This window comes from Pinus tabuliformis, chromosome Q (assembly GCF_031772625.1).
Source record: "Pinus tabuliformis cultivar Carrire ecotype Pingquan chromosome Q, CPIR1, whole genome shotgun sequence".
NCBI lineage: Eukaryota > Viridiplantae > Streptophyta > Pinopsida > Pinales > Pinaceae > Pinus > Pinus tabuliformis.
This window is the reverse complement of record NC_142296.1, coordinates 860151540-860171856: the sequence shown is the minus strand read 5'-3', so window position 1 is coordinate 860171856 and position 20317 is coordinate 860151540. Positions and strand designations below refer to the sequence as shown.

The 20317-nt window shown below is 39.9% G+C and overlaps 1 protein-coding gene across 2 annotated transcripts in view; it reads left to right on the top strand.

Moving 5' to 3' along the window:
* The window catches only part of RAD51D (DNA repair RAD51-like protein), a 186202-nt gene that overhangs the window by 83119 nt on the left and 82766 nt on the right, over positions 1-20317 (top strand). Inside the window, exon 8 of one of the 2 annotated variants that reach the window (XM_089385334.1) lies at positions 13919-14003. The exons of the other annotated variant lie outside the window; for it this stretch is intronic. Within the exon in view, the coding sequence (XP_089241460.1) occupies positions 13919-14003 (85 nt within the window). The remainder of the gene's footprint in view (positions 1-13918; positions 14004-20317) is intronic. 2 annotated transcript variants of the gene reach the window in all.

Sequence of the window (20317 nt, the reverse complement as noted above, 5' to 3'; positions counted from 1 at the left end):
TGTATCAACAAAGACAAAAGTTCAGAGATGAGAAGATATTCTTAGTCAACTTTGAGGACAAAGCTTCTTGAAGAGAGAGGCAATGTTATGAATATAATTCATATAAAAATAATAACTATAAATATAAATATAATAATAATAAATAATAATTAATTAACTAATGTGATGCAGGGGACCCCCGCTTACACCCACAGTATGCATGTAAAATGCATCCACACATCTATCCCAGGTATTTAACTCACAAAGGAGTCAAATCTTCCATCTCTAATGGTTAAGGCCCTCTTTTAGTCTCATGCAGAATGATTCATAGACTTACCAAAGTCTACACATTAACCCACCTTTTCCTTTTGAAAGGAAATTAATCACCTCGCTTTAAATCTTCTATTGGGACTATTTAACCCTTCGTAACCTTCATACAACCCTTGAAACCCGCATATATATAACCTTTCACTTTAATGCATTGGTTACATATGTTTCATCGCATGAATTACTCTATCGGCGCTATTTTCCTTTCAAACCATTTATAAAGGAAAAACATACGAAACACATCTTTTTCCGTCTCTGTACGGCTTCTACACATTTCCCGAGGCTGCCTCTATTACAATCGGGAATCGCTCCCTTCGCGGTTCATGCATACATGCCTCATCACCCCCCCTACTCTGATATGCCACTATCGGAATCGTTAATATATGTTTTAGCCTTGAAAAGGCTCGGCAACACATCTATCGCAATTACATGGAATTACGTTGAAATCCTGCTCTGAACACATATAGCGGATCTCAAATTCTATGCACCCGCATTCATAACTATCGGCGGGTCCGCTCCTCCGTATTAACTCCTTCCGATTGCGAATTAGCGATCAAATCGTGACCGTCGATCTAGTTTGCGATCCAACGGTTGTGATTAACTCGCGCGATCGCATTTCGCTCAACCTCAAGGCCAGACCCCTTCTACTTCCATGTGCAGATCCGATATCCTTACGGACCCGATATGGATATAAGCCACTCTTTATAGGATTTCAAGTTCGGATTCTAAATCCGACTATGTTTTGCGCTCGTTTTTAGTGTAAGTCGAGGTTTTCGCTTGCGGGACTTAAACTGTATAATAAACTTCACCGTTGCGATATTTCGCTTTGCTCCTTAGCGACATCATTTGGACCGTTGATATTCCAGATCAAACGGTTGCTGTGCACTGCCACTTTACTCCTTCGCTCTTCTGCTTTCCTTAAGTTTTATGCCATTTCTTCAGTTCTTCTATAGTTCTGGCTTATTTTAAGGTTTCGGCCTTTTTGTTGTTTTACTGCGCATTCCTCCTGAGCTTAGCTTTAATCCCTCTAACGGATTCAATGATCCATTATGATCCTCCAAATCGCTCTTCTCCTCTATGCAGTCCTTCAGAACTTTGCCTTCTGCTTCCGCTGCTCGACGACCTTTGAGCTTTACTCTTCTGCGAAATCTCACTTCGCTATTTCACTCCAGAGCTTCCCTTTGTTTCCTTAATTGGATTCAAGGATCCATTCATGATTCCTCTGAATCGTTTTGTTCCTCTGCGTCTTTCAGAATTCTTGCTGCAACCTGTTACAAAGCTTACGAATTCACAAGTAATTCATTCATGAAATACTCTTCAACGCACTAACACAGTCAGGAATAAACATCTATATATATAAATATGAACAGTTAATTACATATCCGAGACTCTGTGTCTCGCACAGGTCTGTTCTTCAATATCGTGGCCTGTCTCTTTACTTTGCCTGTAGGCTTACATTTATCCCAGAAAGGTTCGTTGAACTAATCCTGGTTCGACTCCTAAATCTACTGAACTGACTCCTAAATCCTCTATCCTCTACGCCCACTTCTAATCTCCATTTAATTCCTAAGAGCTCTCCTTAGTTCCTCGAATCATGGAACTGCTTTAAAGAGTCCTAAATTCCTATTTGACTTTAGACTCTTTTGTCATTATTGCCCACTCATGTTCTCATTTATTCGAGAGCATTTACAACTTCCTATCATTATCTAATTAATTCCTTAAAGACCTAAATATTACATTAATTTGAGACTTAGGAAACTAACTTCTCTAAAACATGATCCCCTATGTCTACTTAATTACAATGATTTTCTCTTGGGTTGAATGCTCCTGCATCATAATGGTTTGTTAGTTAGTAATGAAGAGGTGTGTCTTAAATACATGACCATTCATGAAAGGGCACCTGCCTAGGTTATATAAACAAACCCTCATTCTCGTTTGTAATCATCTCATATCTTACATCAATTCAATATACAGTTACATGTCTTACAATGGACATTTATGTCTATGAAGTATTTTAAAGATTTCCACTGCGTATACGACTTTTGGTCGTTCCAGCAGCCCCTGACAGAAGCCTAGTCCTAGGGTCACCAATCTACCAAGTCGTCACTCGGAGTCTTGTCAGGAACCCACCTGACCCATGGTGAAACCCGAGGGCCATTTACCAGTCCCACATGTCATCACATGCTATTGAATGGTAAAAATACTTACCTGTTGCTATAAGGCACAAGCTCAACACTATCCAAAACCCATGGCAATATGGTCAGTTAACCCCTGACTGGGGGAGCAATCCAATCCTTGATGCTACTGGGCCAATTTTCCCAACCATATTAGATGGATTCCCGATCAATACGCATGACCGAAGGGAGATTATTTGCCCCTTGATGCCACAACATCAATACTCCCTTCAGCCAAGGGAAGCATTCTCGATCACTCCAATCTTGTCTCAGATGTATGCCATCTTCATCCAAGGATAGAGGCTTTGCGAGAATGTCAACAACCAACTCGACCATAGAAATACGTAGGAGCCTCACTGCTCCACATTCTTTGACTTGTCACCACGGTCGTCTCCCGCACTTGATCAAACAATCTTGCAAATAACTTCTAAAGCCATACTGCGCCACAATTGACCAAACAAGTTGTAATATGCTCTGCTTTAGTAGTGTTGTCAGCTTCCTGCTCATCATAGCAAACCCCAAGTTGAATCATCATCTTGATGTACTTTTCTCTTCTCGAGCCCAATCTAAATTTATAAATTTGCATATGGGCTTAATTATCATTGATTTAACTGCTGTGACAAAACAAAGAGAAAACAAGGGTTTAGAGGTCAAACCCTAGGCCAAAGGCCTTCTAGATGCACTTGCCCAAGTGGCCCAAAATTTTAGACTGAAGATGCCCCCTGAAAATGAATATTTTGGAGACCAAACACCTGTAAAACCACCAAAGAATCAATACTGAAAATCTTGAGGAGGCTTTAAGGCAACTTAGGGCAGAAAGAGGCCAAGAAAAGCCAACTCTAGGCCAAGGAAGGCTAGCGTTGATGGAAGAGGAGCTTAGGAGGGAAGATCGAGGTACAAAAGGGCAAGAGGAGGCCAAAAAGAGGCAACGTTGCAGGGAGAGAGGCCAAAAATGCTAGACGCAGAGGCTAGAAGGCGAAAAGGCTAGGGCTTAAGCGCTGAAAAGCCCACAACTAGCCCTAGGGGTAGCCGTCTAGGATTCTAGAGGGACGTTAAGGCCCCTTTAGGTCACAGCTAGGCCAAAAATCGCCTTAAACCCTCTTCATAGGGGCTTCCAGAGGAGGCTGAGGCCTCTAGGGCTCGCGACCTAGCCTAAAAGGTCTGAAAAGGGATGACACAAGGCATTTGACGCTGACGTTGGGGCCTTAGATGTTGACGCTAACCTTGGAGAGGTTGGATTCGGTGCCAGGAGACTTGAAAATGAAAACCTTTGTCTCGATTTTTTTCTTTTTTCTTTTTTGGATTTGAATTTTGCTGCAAAATCTGAAGTGAATAGCTCTGGAGATCTATTTCTGGGTCTTGGAGATCTCATGTGCTTTAGCCACTCCACCAAATTTCATGGCTAGAGCACATCCGATGCTACCGAAATCAACATGCAGCTGCTGAGGGTTTGTATTATTAAGCAGTAATTTCTGAGTACAATTCTTCGGATGCCTAAACTGGCAATCCTATACAGAGATCTAACTAGACAAAGAGTAGTGATATGATCTCTCCTTGTCACTGGAAAATCTTGCACTGATCTGCGATGGAGATGAGTCTCTGCGCAGTACTGCGTCACACCCACGCAGTCACTGCATCATTGTTGCTAGCACTGCACTGCACCTCCTTTGTGTTGAAAATCTAGGGCATCTAGGTAGGATGAGATTCTTTTAACTATGATAACTATTTGTGAGGTACTTTTTACTTTTTCTTATTAGCATAATCTTCTTTTATTATTATTAGAGTGTGTTCTCTTACTTCATCAAACAGTTACCAAAAGAAAAGAGACAAGAACACAAGATGTTGGCTCTTAGCCAGGGGAAAACCTCTCTCTTCTAGAGAGAAAACCCTTCTGCAAATTTCTCTTATTAAAGCTTCAATTGACAAATGCCGAACCGTAGACCCTTGACCAGTAGATCCTCCAAGCACAAGACACAGTCTCTCTTTTGTACCTTCGCTTATGTTCTTCAATCAAAGCCTTCTTCTGCACTGCACCTTGATCTCTTCCTTTGCACTTCTTCCGACAACTGATGGCACTTTCCTTCGCTCTTTTTTCGGCAACTGTAGAAACCCTAGGTCTCCTTAGAGACCTCTTCTTTGGTGCCTTCCTTTCCTTCTCTACCTCGCTTGGCAATCTTCCTTCTCCTTGATACTTAGACTAGAGAATTGAGGCTCTTCTTCTGATATATCTCTGAGTTAGAGGTTGATCCTCTTAACCCTACTGCAGACTTGATTTCTTCGCATGTGTGGCTGATCTAGGGCTTGAGATAGGCCTTTTTACTTGCTCTCTTCCTTCGCTAGATGTGGGACCTCCTTCGCTTGAGATGGAGGCACATTCAGAGTCTCTTCCTAGCCCAATCGAACTCTTATGTTGCTGCACTTTGTGGATCTGATGTGACTGCAAAACTGCCCTCCTTTCTTCGCATGTGTGACAGAATAGTCCTCCCAAACTCAGTTTCTACTTTTCCTTCTTTGCTGCCCTAGAAGCACCTTTCTGCTCCTTTTTCGCACCTCTTTCTTGACTCTCTTCTTCGCTGATTTCAGAGATCACTTGATGATCTAATTGTGAGGTCGAATGGCCCTATATATAGGAGTCTGTCCCTCCTATTGGGCCAACTTGAGCTAGTGAGGCTGACTTGACTTTAAGTGCACCAAAAATTCATTCTTTTAGCCGACTTGAAGAGGAGACTTGTCTTTGCTTTGGAGGATCTCTTTTGACATATTTCTTTGACTCTAATACATAGATTTACATAGTGTAACATGCCCACATGGGTCTTCAACAATTACATTGACTCTTTGACTTTCCTAGAAGCACTTAAACATGTGCTTGACCTATCAAATGGGCAAGAAACCCATTCTTGATAATGACAAAAATAATAATTCTTTTCTTTTACAAGTACAAAGATCAAAATTACATTTATGAAGACCGAACCTAGTTACACTTTCTTCAACACTCTGATCCTCTGTTGGCTGGAAACTTTAGCCCTCTGTCCTCTCGGTCTCACACTCCAGCTCTAGCACTTGATCCTGACTGTTCCTCAGCAAAATTTCAGACTCCCTCTAAAGCTCTGCGCTGCCACAATGTAGCTCTGTGTGGCCTTGCGTCAACCTCTTTGGACGTCTTTTTTCCCTCTTTGCCTTGTACTCTCCGGATCAAGAAAACTTCCTCTGGAAACTATCCCTGACCCTCACTACAAGAAATCACCTCGATCGCTTCTCGGAAATTGCTGCGCTACTCTCTTCAGAAATCAATCTCTTGATCTCTCACTTGATGTGTCATCCAAATGCCCATCAAGCCTCTTCTTATAATTCTCTCATTGATCAATCAATGGCTCAGATCATTTTGGCTTGATCCTCATCTTCTTCTAGAAGTTTCACCCCCAGTTTAATTAATACTCCTTAATTATTTTAATTTCCTAAGTTTAGACTTAGGCCTCCATTAAAAATAATTAATTATTTTAATAAAACCTTCTCCAGGTGGAATTCCCAAAAACGATTTCTAAGTATTCTGGAATAGATGTGTCTTAGCCTCCCTGCAAATTTTGAGGCTTAGAGCACATTCGATGCTACCAGAAATCAACACTCCCTCTTAGCGAGGAATGTGCTCTAGTAATGCAACTTGTTGAAGCATTACCTTTCTTTGTAACATCTCCCTCTGTGCTGTTGATGTCTGACATCACTGCCCACCAACTACTGCACAAATGCTGCATCCGTGCTGCTATTGGCCCTGCCACTGCCAACACTGTATCTGCACTGCAACCCTCTCCAACTGCTACTGCTGCTGCAACAACAACAACGGAAAAGCATCCAAAATACTGAACCAAGGGTGTTCAACGTGATGCATCTATTGTTGGAGTGCTGTCTGCTGCTAGTGTCTACGCTATCACTGAAGCCACCGCGTTGTTGCTAACTCTGCACTATGCCAACAACATTGCTGCCAACACTAGCTCTACGTTGCTCAGACTCTGGCGCTCCTAGCCACTACACCCGTCACTCCGACACTCCTTTGCACCAACTGACTCGGTCCATCCTGCTACTTCTAATATGGGCTCTCGTAACAAGGTATTGATCCAAGAGGTGGACTCGTTAAGGATCCTGCCCATCTGTAGTTCTTTCGAACTACAGTACTAGATCACTCCACCTCTCCCCTGGAGGTATCTGGCCAATGATGGCGAACTCCTCTTCCTCGTTCTTATCGGTAACAACCTGTGGATCATGTTTCTCATCCTTGTCCTTCTTCTTGAGAGGACACTGCGTAGTGTACTAACCAAATTCACCACGCCAAAAACATTTGATCTTTGAGACATATTTTTTCTTCTTCCGCTGCTCCTGCTGCCCCTTTGATGCAAGGGCTGCATTCTCTTCCTCCTCCTTGGGCTTCGTCCCACTGTTGCTGCTACCATCAAGTTTGCACTTGACTAAGTCTCGCCTCATCTCTTCTTGCTGAAGAGCGGCCCACATTCCTTCCCAATTCGACAATCTCTCTCTGCCCAAGATACTCTGGACAAATACTTTCCATTCTTCTGAAACTGAATTCAAGGCCAACCTCACCATCTCTGTAGGTTGAGGTGTTGATCCTACAACTACCAACTGATCTCAGACTTCCTGAAGCTTTGACAGGAATAGATCAATGCGTTCCCCTTTCTCCATCCTTGCTGATCTCAACTTCTCCTCCAAGTACATCTTCCACTGCTCGCAAGATCCTTCATACAACGTAGCCAATGCATCCCACATCTCTTTGGCTGTCCCTTTGCTAGCAATGTGACATACAACATGATCCCTCACTCCATCAATGATCAACTGCTTGGCCTTCGCCATCTTAGCCTTGTACTTTTTGAGTGGATCTGCATCACTGGGTACAACTACCACACTATCTACATACATCTTGAGATCATGCTCATCCAGAAGGCATGAGATCCTAGCCTTCCAGATCACATAGTTGGATGCTCCATCCAACCGACCTTGATCTCAGCCCATTAGCTGCCATCTTTGCCAAAAGAAATGTCGAACTGCGTCCTCTCTCATTTGCGCTGCTGCTGGGCTGGCCTTCGCACTCCCTGCTAGAGTTAGTAGCTCTGCTCCTCTCTACTGTTGCTCAACAAATGAGAAATCAAATTCCCTGGCTAGGAATTCTCTGAGGAAAAAATTCCTTCAAATAGTGTTTCCTTTCTTCTTTTGACGTTTTTCTGCCCCAACAACTGCTATAGAAAACTGCGTCTCACCATAAAACTTCTTTGCAGTGAATCTACTGCTTCGCTGCTCCCTCTGCCGCTGACAAATCTTGATCTGGAAATCTTACCTCTCTGTCGACTCACTCAGAGAGAGATCTTCCTTTAGAATCTTGCCCTCCTAGCTTGGATTGCGCAATCCCTCTGGGGATTCGATCTGCTGCCTACACAACACTTCAATCTTCCTTCTCGTCAATGCTGGGCTCTTCCGGTCTGCTCTCTTGCTTCCCCTGCGCTTTGATACCATGTGAAAATTCGAGAAGCCTCGAATCACTACTGCAACAAAATGATACTACTTCTCCTACTTGTTAATCCATGCAAGTTATTTACTGTGTTCTACTATAAATATCAAAGTAAATATAATTGCGACCTTCACAACTTTAAATAATACGCGGAAACAAGAATCTGAGCAAGAAAGATATAACACACACAAGTGACATCGTTATTTTTGGACCAATGTCCCCTGGAAAACCCAATGTGGAAAAACTGGTGCAACACTTGAGGGTTTGTATTATTACGCAGTAATTTCTCAGTACAATTCTTCGGATGCGCAAACTGGCAATCCTATACAAAGGTCTAACTGGACAAAAAGTAGTGAGATGATCTCACCCTGTCATTGGAAAATCCAACATTGATTTGCGCTAGAGATGAGCCTTGCGCTGCCTCTGCATCACACTCATGCAGTCACTACATCACTGCTGCTGGGATTGCGTTGCACCTCCTCTGATCCTCTACTGGCTGGAAACTTTGGCCCTCTGTCCTCCTGGTCTCACACCCCGGCTCTGACACTTGATCCCGACTGTTCCTCAACAGAATTTCAGACTCCCTCTGAAGCTCTGCGCTGCCACAACGTAGCTCTGCGTGGCCTTGCGTCAGCCTCTCTGGACGTCTTTCTGCCCTCTCTGCCTTGTACTCTCTGGATCAGGAAAACTTCCTTCGGAAACTATCCCTGCCCCTCACTGCAAGAAATCACCTCGATCACTTCTCGACAACTGTTGCACTGCTCTCTTCAGAAATCGATCTCTTGATCTCTCACTAGATGTGTCTTCCAAATGCCCATCAGGCCTGTTGTCGCACAAAGTGTCTAGGCAACGCGACAATGCTCAGAGTAAGGGTTGTCACTCTTAATCCTTACTCACTCCGTTTAGACTCTCTCCTAGGCAAGTCAAGGGGGGTAGTCCCTAAGGTAAATGGATGAGAAAGCCTGTGGATCACGGGCTCTAGGAGATTTTAATGATGGACAACTTGATGAATCTCAACGATTAAATCAGATTGATAGATTAAACGCCAACATAAACAAGACACGACCACAAGATAGAAACAATTATAAACTAGTGCCTTCGATATTTGAATTAACCCTCAATAAAACAAGCTATCCAGAACGATTTTCAATATGTGACGAAAAGTGACAATCATAAATAATCCATATGCAAGAAATTCTAGATTTAAAATTATTTTCGCTGACTGCCCAAATCTAGATTTAATAAATTTTCTTCAACAGCCAAATATGATTAAAAATGTTTATCACACCTTGACCATAGGAAAATCATAAAAATTGCATTTAATGACCAAATGACACGAAGGAACTTAAGATTTTTTTTTTTTAAATTATTCCCTAGGAATTTAATTTAATCGAAGGGTTAAAAACTAAAAAATAAAATGGAAAGGGTTAAAAAATAAAAAATTTTAATGGGCCATAGGCCTCATTAAAAAATCTAGAGTTTAAGCAAAAAAAAACCCCCGAATTTTAAATCCTTAATCACCAAATTTAGATTTATGATCTAAAGTTTTTTTTTTAATTTTTTAATTTATGTTTTTGGATTTTAAATATTTTAGATGTTTTTAGACTTTTGAAATTTTATATTTTTTAGATTTAAATATTTTTTAATATTAGGATTTTTTAGAATTTTTTTTTTGACTTTTAAGTTTTGGAATTTTAAAAATGTTTTAGATTTTTTCATTAAATGACATAAGCTAACCGAACTATATACAAACTAAATGAAATGAAAATCAAATAAACTAACCCTAACACTAAAAAGGAAATATAAACAAACGACATGAATAAAAATAAAATCGAAAGCATATGTTTTGCAGCTGCAGGCTTTGACGGTGGAAGGGAGAAGAACCCGATTGCAGAATGGATGATCGATGGCCGCAGAAGGGAATGCAGGTTTGGACGGAGCTATCAGGCAGCGAGGGAGGTTTGCTGGACGGAGGGAGATAGAGGAATAACGCAGGGGCAGGATGAGACTGCGTGGAGGACACAGACTGAGGGTTTGGCTAGCACGCAGGAAGGTATGCTGGCAGCGGAACAGAGATGGCAGTACGCAGGTAAAGAATGTGAGGAGGAGCTGAACATAGCCACGTAGGTGCGTAGATATGGCAGCAGCCAGCTCATTGCGTTTGCAGGGGAGGAAGGGTATGCAAGCATGCGTGGAAGGGTTGAGTGTAAGGAACGTGGAATGGGCAGCTGCGTGGGACGAGTTGATAGCGAGGCAAAGACGGAGCTATGGCAGTGTGGAAGGTTCACTTACCAAGCTGAAGCTACATGTAGGCCGAGTGAGAAGCTGGACGAAGAATAGACAGGGTTATGTCAGCGAGGGTTTTGTAATTTTTTTTTCGAAATTGCAGAGTAAACCCCAAAAACCAGGCAACCAATCAATCTGCAAAATGGTGGCCCAGAACTTCCACCTGAACCATAATTTTTTTTCCAGAAATCTTAATTAAATTTTTTAAATCGCTTTGCCTCAGATTTCTAAATGAAACCCTCACGAAAATTTCCAGATTTGAAAATAAATTTAGACCCCTGCAAAAAATGATGCTGATGGACCTCCAAAGATCCAGATCTTATCCTCCAGGGCCTAGATCTGGACTCTGCACAGCTTTCAGCTTCAGATTTGCAGCTGCAATACAACAAAAAACACCCAAACGATATATACAATGACCCAAAAAACACTAAAACCCTGAAAACCAAAGTTAGAAAACTAAAATTAATTACAGATCTATGTACATAAATGGCAGATCTATCAGATCTAGGGAGTGTGAGTCCGACTCCGCTCCCAGATCTGATGATCTGAGGCTCTCAACAGCCAGATCTAACGATTTAGCATAGAAAAATTAAATTTTTTTGAATTTTAGAGGAGGTACTAAGCTCAAAACCCTTCATGCATCACCCATAAAAAAAATATCTTATGATAAGCCCGAGATCAAATTTAAACTGGGCTCTTCAGAAAACACGGACCGGGAGTTGGCTGGTTCAGTCGAGAACTTTCCTGAACGCCCGATGATCTAATAATCAAGGATTTTCTTGCAAAACACAATTCAATTGTCAACATAGAGCGAGAAAACAATAATAAAATTCAGATCTAATAGAGATACCTGCTATTATATTCAAAACTTAAATTATCATTCAAACCCCAACAACTGAGCAAGATACCTGTACTCAAATCACTCTTCAGAAGCTATTATCAATGGCAAAAAAGAAATCACGCACGAAAATAATACATCTTACAACGTTTCCATGAAGAGTAACACCAGCAGAAATTTAACCCCAAAGTGTTTCTTTATTGCTCATAAAAAGATTACAAGAGAGAGCTTTTCGCTTAGTACACGATTAAAAGATCAGATGATATTGACTGACAAATGACTTCCTATTTAAAGATAAATCCTCCAACGGCTAGTTCAAGTGATCCTTGTCAAAGTGATCTCGACCGTTGATGAGGATCAAAATTTCTTTTAATCTCATCCGCCAAAATTTTAAATATTGAGGAAATTTCGAATTTTTCAATTAAATGCATTTTAATAAATCCAAAAATTTAAATTTTGCATTTATTTTCTCAAAATTTTGACTTTGACTTAACCCCAGGGACCCAAGGCATAAAATTTAGCAAAATAACCAATTAACATTAGTCCCCGGACCTGTTAAGATTTAATTTTTTAAAGGATCCACAAATTTTACCTCTGGAAAATTTAAATTTACCTAGGACGTAGGACCTATGAGGGGATAAATTATTTTTCTAACCCTCAAGACACTTTACATCATGACTTTTACATTTTTTACATCTCAAGGGGGAAAATCCCATTTGAAAAAAGATCCTCACAGATTACCCAGTTCTGCAACACAAATATAATCTAGCAGATCAAGCAATTTGTAATAAAATAACTTAACCAAATAGTTAGGATTATTCCCAAATCACTTTTACATAGACTCGATCTAGAACACTAGGACTCCCCTAAAATGCCAGTGATAAAATCCATTCCGGCTTTGGGGTAAGGCTGAAGGAAAACTCTGCCGACCATCCGAGAATGGATTGGTGAGACAAAAACCTCTAGAAATGTAGATCGTCACCCGAAAAGTAGGTTCACCTAGGTGATTTACATACACGACACGGATCTGCTGAGATTAATTACATTATACACATGCAGACTCGGTTTACATTATAAGATGATCCTCAGGGTGATGATGATAGTTGAACGGCACGGATACGTCGATCAGGCGCTAGCCCTTTTGCGAAAAAAGGGGGTGCACTGCTATGGGTGGTTGACACGTAGTGGTCAACAAAGCCTCTTCTTATTAACTTCTCGTTGATTAATCAACGGCCCAGATTAGATTCTAATCAATGGCTCAGATCATGTTGGCTTGATCCTCGTCTTCTTCTAGAAGTTTCACCCCCAGTTTAATTAATACCCTTTAATTATTTTAATTTGCTAAGTTTAGACATAGGCCTTCTTAAAAATAATTAATTATTTTAATAAAATCTTCTCCGGGTGGAATTTCCCAAAACGATTTTTGGGTATTTTGGAATACATGTGTCCTAGCCTCCCTGCAAATTTTGAGGCTTAGAGCACATCCGATGCTATCAGAAATCAACAGTTGTCGCATGTGCGACAAATCTGGCTGCAGATAAACTAGTCTCGGCCTCTCCCTCGTGTGATCACCTGCTCTCTATGTGCTCAGAAAATTTTCCTTCCTGCTCACTTTCTGATTTCTTCAGCCTCTTCACAAACCTGCAGTTAGCTCATGCAAATCTGTTGGACTCTCTCCGAAACAGCTGTCACCATCCTCTCCTTTAGGATCCTTTTATAATTTCAAATAGAAGAAAATTCCTAACCCTCAATCTCCAAAGTGATAGACGGCTAGGATTAATTCCTAACCCACTTAGATCAATGGTTGAGATTAGATCTAAGTTACTTAAATATTTAAATCATTTATCCTTAGAAATTTACTCAATTAGCCAACTTCATCAGCTAAATTAATTAATGTGTTTTTAACTTTTTCCTAAGCTAAAACTTAGGAAGGAAATCATATTACTTGCACCTCTCGAACAAGCACCTAAAGAGGACTTCTCTCTTGCATGCTAGACAGTTAGCCTGTGTAGAAGACCTTTCAATTCTATAAAATCGACAGCAGGACTACCCAGCGGTGATGCTGTCTTCATGTACAAAACTATCTGCATCAAAACTTTCTAGTAATGTTGTCTTCGAATTGTTTCACACTGTGTTGAACATGCTCCCACTCACGTATTTCTCTACTCAACAAACATGCTGCTCAGATCTGTTATCTTTTGTAGCTGCCCCTGTCTTCAGCTTGCATTCTCACTGCCGGTAGTTTGATTTGCATGGGCTGACCATCAAATCTATAAATTGATGGTGCTACCCACCAGCCAATATTATCTGACCCTTTTCTAGCCAACAAATATTCTCTCATTTGACATTGGTGTTGATGTGACCCACACTGAACAACACATTTTAAGCTTACAAAAACTTTCCAACAAACTTCAAAATCCTGATTCCTAATTATAAATGCAGGAGAATTGTCACATACATCTCTCATGCCCGGGTCAGGTATCTCACTCCAATGGTGAATTGGTCTTCATGGTCTCCAGAGGATCAAATGGGATTATGAACCAAGAACTTTTTCTTTGCAGCAAAGGTTGTTCAGTTATAATCTTTTCAAGATTAAGATGATTGATTTCTTGGTAATAGCCATTGCAATGTCACAGCAATACAGATTCTGGATCACATTCACAGAAATATTGTATTCATAAAGATATTGGCCCAATTATTATTATTTTCATCCATCCGTGCAAAATCAAATGTTTTCTCCGAGATGCCTTATTTTTATTTTTCCTTGTCTCTTTCATAATATGTGGTTCTTAAAGTTTGTTCCAGGTGCAGCAGCGGAGACCTTTACATTTTCCGTTCTTTGGCCCTGGCAGCCTCCGCTTGCTCTCGGGTGGTGTCAGCCATTTGCAAGGTTGAAACCCTCACTTAATACAAAACATGGGCTTTAATGTGGATGGAAAAGCTGAGGAAACCATTGCCACAAAAGTAGAAATTTAATATATTATACATTTCTGTTTTTTTTTTTCATATCATGGCACCACTAGTTAAAGAAAACTTCAGAAACCAAAGAAAACAATCATTTTCAGTGTTGTGAATATCTCCTATTTCTCCTGATTTTTCCTAGTTTCTTCAAGGTTTTTAGGTTGTTGATATTTCTTAGTTTTCCAAGGTCCAAGTTTATGCTTGCTGATTTTTGGGATATTTCCGTTGATATTTGCAATAAGTTTCTTTCTGGATGCTCAGCAATATATTCCCCAAAACGAAATTTGCAACATTGTTCATTTTAAAAATAATGATAAGATATCGTATCATCTCGAAAGCAATAAAAGTAATCTTTCAGAAAATAACAAGTTCTTGGTTGAAAGTTGAAACAGTAAGCAAAATACGCTTGAGCCTTTTCTGGTTGAAGATGATCAGAAAATGTCCCAGCTATTGACAAAAAATTCTATGGCCTGGAATATTTTCCAAACCATTTATGGTTTGAGAAGTTTGAAGAAAAGTTAATGTTCCCCTATGGCAGTTGTTATGTGTTAAAAACTGCGAAACAGTTAATAGGTTAATCTCTAGATATGGACACAGTGTAACTGTGGGAAGATTTTTTGTTTTTGTTTTCAAACTCAAATTTTGTCAAATCTCAGATAGAGACGAATTTAATGGTGGATTTAATTTGCTATTCTGAATTTTTTATTATTTTGAAAATAAATTTATAAAAAAATACAGGAAATGTATATATCTATGTTGCACAGGGACCTGTTCCCCCAAAAAATCCCCGTATACACTCTTCAGACGTTTTGGGGACTTGAGAGCCCAATGAAATGGCATCAGACTTATGGGAACTTCATCGACGACTTTGGGACTTGCTGGGCATCCATCCCCAAGATGCTCCAGGCAGATTTCAGAGATGTTCCAGACAGATTTTGGGAATGCTCCTGGCAGCTTTGGGGGATATTTTGGGCATGTTTCTTTAGTTTTGTCCAATGTTGCAGGATCCCCCCTCCCAAAGGATTACGAGGTAGAACTGCGTCCCGTACGGATCCGGCACCGATCTGCCATTTTTTGGCGATTCCTAGAAAATTGGATCCGCGGTTTAGGATGCCTGATCCGCGGATCTAAAAAGGATTGACTGCGGATCTGTGGAGGTTCGAGTGTGTATCCGCCGCGGATTGCGAGCGGATCGGAGAGAAGGTGGACGGTTCACATGGTTCCGTGGGGCTCTTTTTGATTTTTTTGGGAAATTTCCAACTGTTATGTGAGGAACTATGCTTTCCGAATGCTACCAAGGTGCCCCTTGATGCTCCCTAATGGTAATGTTAAATTCTTAAAGAAAAAGTGAAATGACTTGGGAAGTTTGAGAGTGGTTCCAACCTCATCAGACTTCATATGGAGAAAAGAGAATTTAAAAAATATAATAGATGCTTTGCTTCCTAGATTTTTGGGAAATGACGCTTCCGCGGTTTCGCTTCCAAAAAATGTCCTTGCTTCGCGCAACATTGGTTTTGACAATGGAGTCTGGACATTGATGATTGGACAATATGATCATAATCCCATCCATTTTTTGTACTACACTGAATTTAAATCTGTTGTACAAGTTGCAGCTCAAAACACGGGTCTTGTGTGATGTGTTTCGATCTGGGTTTCTGATGATTTAACTATTGTCTTTTCAGCAACAATATTACAGCAAGCAAAGCTTCCATGTCAAAATGCCAGGAAATGCAACATTTCAAAGGGTTAACCTTGTGGTTATTTCTCTTGTTCTTCCCATTTTTGGAGTCAGCTCAGCTTTTACATATTGTAGATGAGTTTCCTGGAGTCATTCAAGTCCAATTCTTCCACCATCCTAACCTGAAGCATCGTGAAAAGAATCAGATAGTAGTGACTCGGATTATGTACTAACTGTTTGAATAAATTCCTAGTCAATCACCTTCTTAATCTGAATTATGAATCTAATCTCTTTACAGGAACAAAGTGTTTTGGAGTACTTTTTAACACAGCTGGAAAAATCTGGAGAACCTATTGAGAAAACAATGTCTTTTAAAGTTTAACATAATCATCATTGACAAGAAATATGAGGAATAAAAGTTGCTTTGGAGACAGTGCTTGGTCTCATAGACCCTTCACGAACTTATTGCAAATTGAAAATAGTTACACTTGCATTGCCTAAACCTATACTGCATTTTGTTCATGTCTAGGGGCGAATGATGGAATACCTCAGCCTCTTTTTAAATTGCCTGAGCTTTTTCAGAATTCGCGAGTATAAGCACGGTGCATAATACTATATAGTATTGCTAGCAACTACACATGTTTATGGTTATATATATATACAAGTCATCGATGAAGTTCCAGGCAGATTTCAGAGATGTTCTGGACAGATTTTGGGGATGTTCGTGGCAGCTTTGGGGGATATTTTGGGCATGTTTCTTTAGTTTTGACAGTGGCGTCTGGACATTGATGATTGGACAATATGATCATTATCCCATCCATTTTTTTGTACTACACTGAATTTAAATCAGTTGTACAAGTTGCAGCTCAAAACACAGGTCTGTATGATGTGTTTCGATTTCGGTTTATGATGATTTAACTATTGTCTTTTCAGTAACAACATAACAGCAAGCAAAGCTTCCATGTCAACATGCCAGGAAATTTAACATTTCAAAGGGTTATCCTTGTGGTTATTGCTCTTGTTCTTCCCATTTTTTGGGGTCAGCTCAGCTTTTACATATTGTAGATGAGTTCCCAGGAGTCATTCAAGTCAAATTCTTCCACCATTCTGTTGATTTTTGGTAGCATCAGATGTGTTCTAAGTCTCAAATTTTGCAGTGAGGCTTGGGCACATGTATTCTAAAGAACCCAGAAAGTGTTTTGGGAAATTCCACCCGGGGACAGTTTTATTGAAATAATTAATTATTTTTAATGGGTCCCTAAGTTTAAACTTAGGAAATTAAAATAATTAATGGGTATTAATCTAATTGTAGGTGTAACTTCTAGAAGAAGACAAGGATCAAGTAGAAATGATCTCAGCCATTGATTAGCTTCTAATCTGGGCTGTTGAATGTCAACAAGAAGATTATTTAAGGAGGCTTGAGGGTCATTTGGAAGACACAGAGAGTTGATCAGTTAGATCGAATCGTTGAAGTTAGAGTAGCGCAATGATATCGTAGTGATCACGTAGAGAGGGGCAAAGAGAGTTTTGGTTGGAGGATCTTCTCCAGAGCCAAGAATACTCAACAGAGAGGCTGAGAGACACACAGAGGAGGCGGCGTAGTTGGTAGAGAGGGTGGCACAGAGCTAGGAAGGGCTCACAAAGGACCCACACAGAGCAGCGTAGAAGCCTTCCACACAAAGGTTCAAATTTGCTGAGGAGGCTGACATTCTGAGCCAGGAGGGTTGGGGTCAGCTCCTGAGAGCAAATCGATTCCCAGCAAAGGTGACACAGTGCCTTAGAGGCTGACGCAAGCCCACGTAGGGGCAGCGCTGAAGTAGCCGGGGAACTTGTTGGTTCAACTGCCAAATCAGACGGGACTTGCAGTGTAGAGTGAGGTAATCTCACTAATTTCTTCTGCCGAGTGATATTCTCTGTATTGGATTGCCAGCAAGGCATCTAGAGGTTGTATTCAAAAATAACTTCTGCTTAATCATAAAAACCCTTAGATCTGCTCCACTGGTTTTTCTGCATTGGGTTTTTCCAAGGACCTTTGTTAAAAAACAACTGTATCATTTGTGTTGTATCTCTCTATTGTTCAGTTTCTTGTTTCAGCATATTATTTTAAATGGTGTAGGCAACAGTGTATATATTTCAATGTTTGTCGAGGAAACTGCAAATAACTTGTTCATGTAAATGTAACAAGTAAGAGAAATATCACCAGTTGCTGCAGTAGGGATTCTGGTTTAAGGAATTTTCACACATCCTAACCTAAAGCATCGTGAAAAGAATCAGATAGTAGTGACTCAGATTAGGTTCTAACTGTTTGAATAAATTCCTAGTCAATCACCTTCTTAATTTGAATTATGAATCTAATCTCTTTACAGGACCAAAGTGTTTTGTAGTACTTTTTAACACAGCTGGAAAAATCTGCAGAACCTATTTAGAAAGCGATGCCTTTTAAAGTTTAACATAATCATCATTGACAAGAAATATGAGGAATAAAAGTTGCTTTAGAGACAGTGCTTGGTCTCATGGAACCCTTCATGGACTTATTGCAAATTGAAAATAGTTACACTTACATTGCCTAAACCTATACTGCATTTTGTTCATGTCTAGGGGCCAATGATGGAATGCCTCAGCCTCTTTTTAAATTGCATGTGCTTTTTCAGAATTGGCAAGTATAAGTGCTGTGCATAATACGATATAGTATTGCTAGCAACTACACATGTTTATGGTGAATATATATATATATATATATATATATATATATACATACAAGTCACTGATGAAGTTCCAGGCAGATTTCAGAGATGTTCCTGGCAGCTTTGTGGGATTGGGCATGTGTCTTTAGTTTTGACAATGGATTTTGGACAATGATGATTGGACAATATGATCACTATCCCATCCGTTTTTTTGTACTACATTGAATTTAAATCTGTTGTACAAGTTGCAGCTCAAAACATGGGTCTGTATGATGTGTTTTGATTTGGGTTTCTGATGATCTAACTATTGTCTTTTTGGTAACAACATTACAGCAAGCAAAGCTTCCATGTCAAAATGCCAGGAAATGCAACATTTCAAAGGGTTATCCTTGTCGTCATTGCTCTTGTTCTTTCCATTTTTCGGGTCAACTCAGCTTTTACATATATTAGATGAGTTCCTAAGAGTCATTCAAGTCCAATTCTTCCACCATCCTAACCTGAAGCATCATGAAAAGAATCAGATAGTAGTGACTCGGATTAGGTACTAACTGTTTGAATAAATTCCTAGTCAATCACCTTCTTAATCTGAATTATGAATCTAATCTCATTACAGGACCAAAGTGTTGTGTAGTGATATTTAACACAACTGGAAAAATCTGCAGAACCTGTTGAGAAAGCAATGCCTTTTAAAGTTTAACATAATTATCATTGACAGGAAAATGAGGAATACAAGTTGCTTTAGAGACAGTGCTTGGTCTCATAGACCCTTCATGGACTTATTGCAAATTGAAAATAGTTACACTTACATTGCCTAAACCTATATTGCATTTTGTTCATGTCTAATGGTGTTATATAAAAAATTAGTTATTTGTAATTAATCGTTTATTAGGCAAAGGGTTTGATCAAAGATCATGCCCATTCACCAAGATGCACCCAAGGCAGTATAAAGCCAAGGGCCTCAAACAAATTGTATCATCATCTATCTATTTATTAATAATAAAAATGTCTTTGTTGAATCGCTGCGTTCATCTACTGCATGTGGTATCAGAGGAGTCGATCCTTGGCTATCATCCATTGCTAGAAATCGCGTCCATACCTCGTCCTTTGCCGTATTCATATTTACCAATTGTTCTTTCCCACCGTCGTATAACCAGCTCCGTTCTCCACCCTGTTCGGCCAACATCGTCGCTGGCCCGCTGTGTCCACGCCGTCATTGCCCCGCTGTGTCTACGCCGTCACTGCCTCGCTGTGTCCACGCCGTCGTTCCATTTGACACCGCCGTCAATCCCTGTCCCCATCAACACCCTTCACCTCGCTCCATCCGACTCACTGTCGAGCCCGTCCGCTCCTATCCTTTATCGATTCATTGCACATAGTTTAATATTCTTAGATATATATTAATTATTATATAGTTGTTATTAGTTGTTATGTAATTCATAATTGTATGTGTATATATATATATATATATATATATATATATATATATATATATATATATATATCAAGGTTGCACGAAACAGGGAAACAGGTACGAGTTTCCGAAACGGGCACAGGTACGAAACGTGACCCCCCAAATTTTGGAAATGGGGAAACGCGATATATATATATATATATATATATATTAGGACATTTAAGAAATATGTGCAATCATAAAGCATATATGATACATTCTAATTTATTACATTATGATAAAATTGTCAATTGTCAATGCATAAACTATAAGTCGCTAAATTTACATCACATTTACTCATGAATGATCACATAATGAAAATAGAAATATCCAAAATCAGCCACGAGAAATTTCTAATTTCTTGTCTCGTGCTTGATTGGGAGTCTGCTCCTACATAGTCGAACGACCTTAGTGCTCTTGATTAAATACAA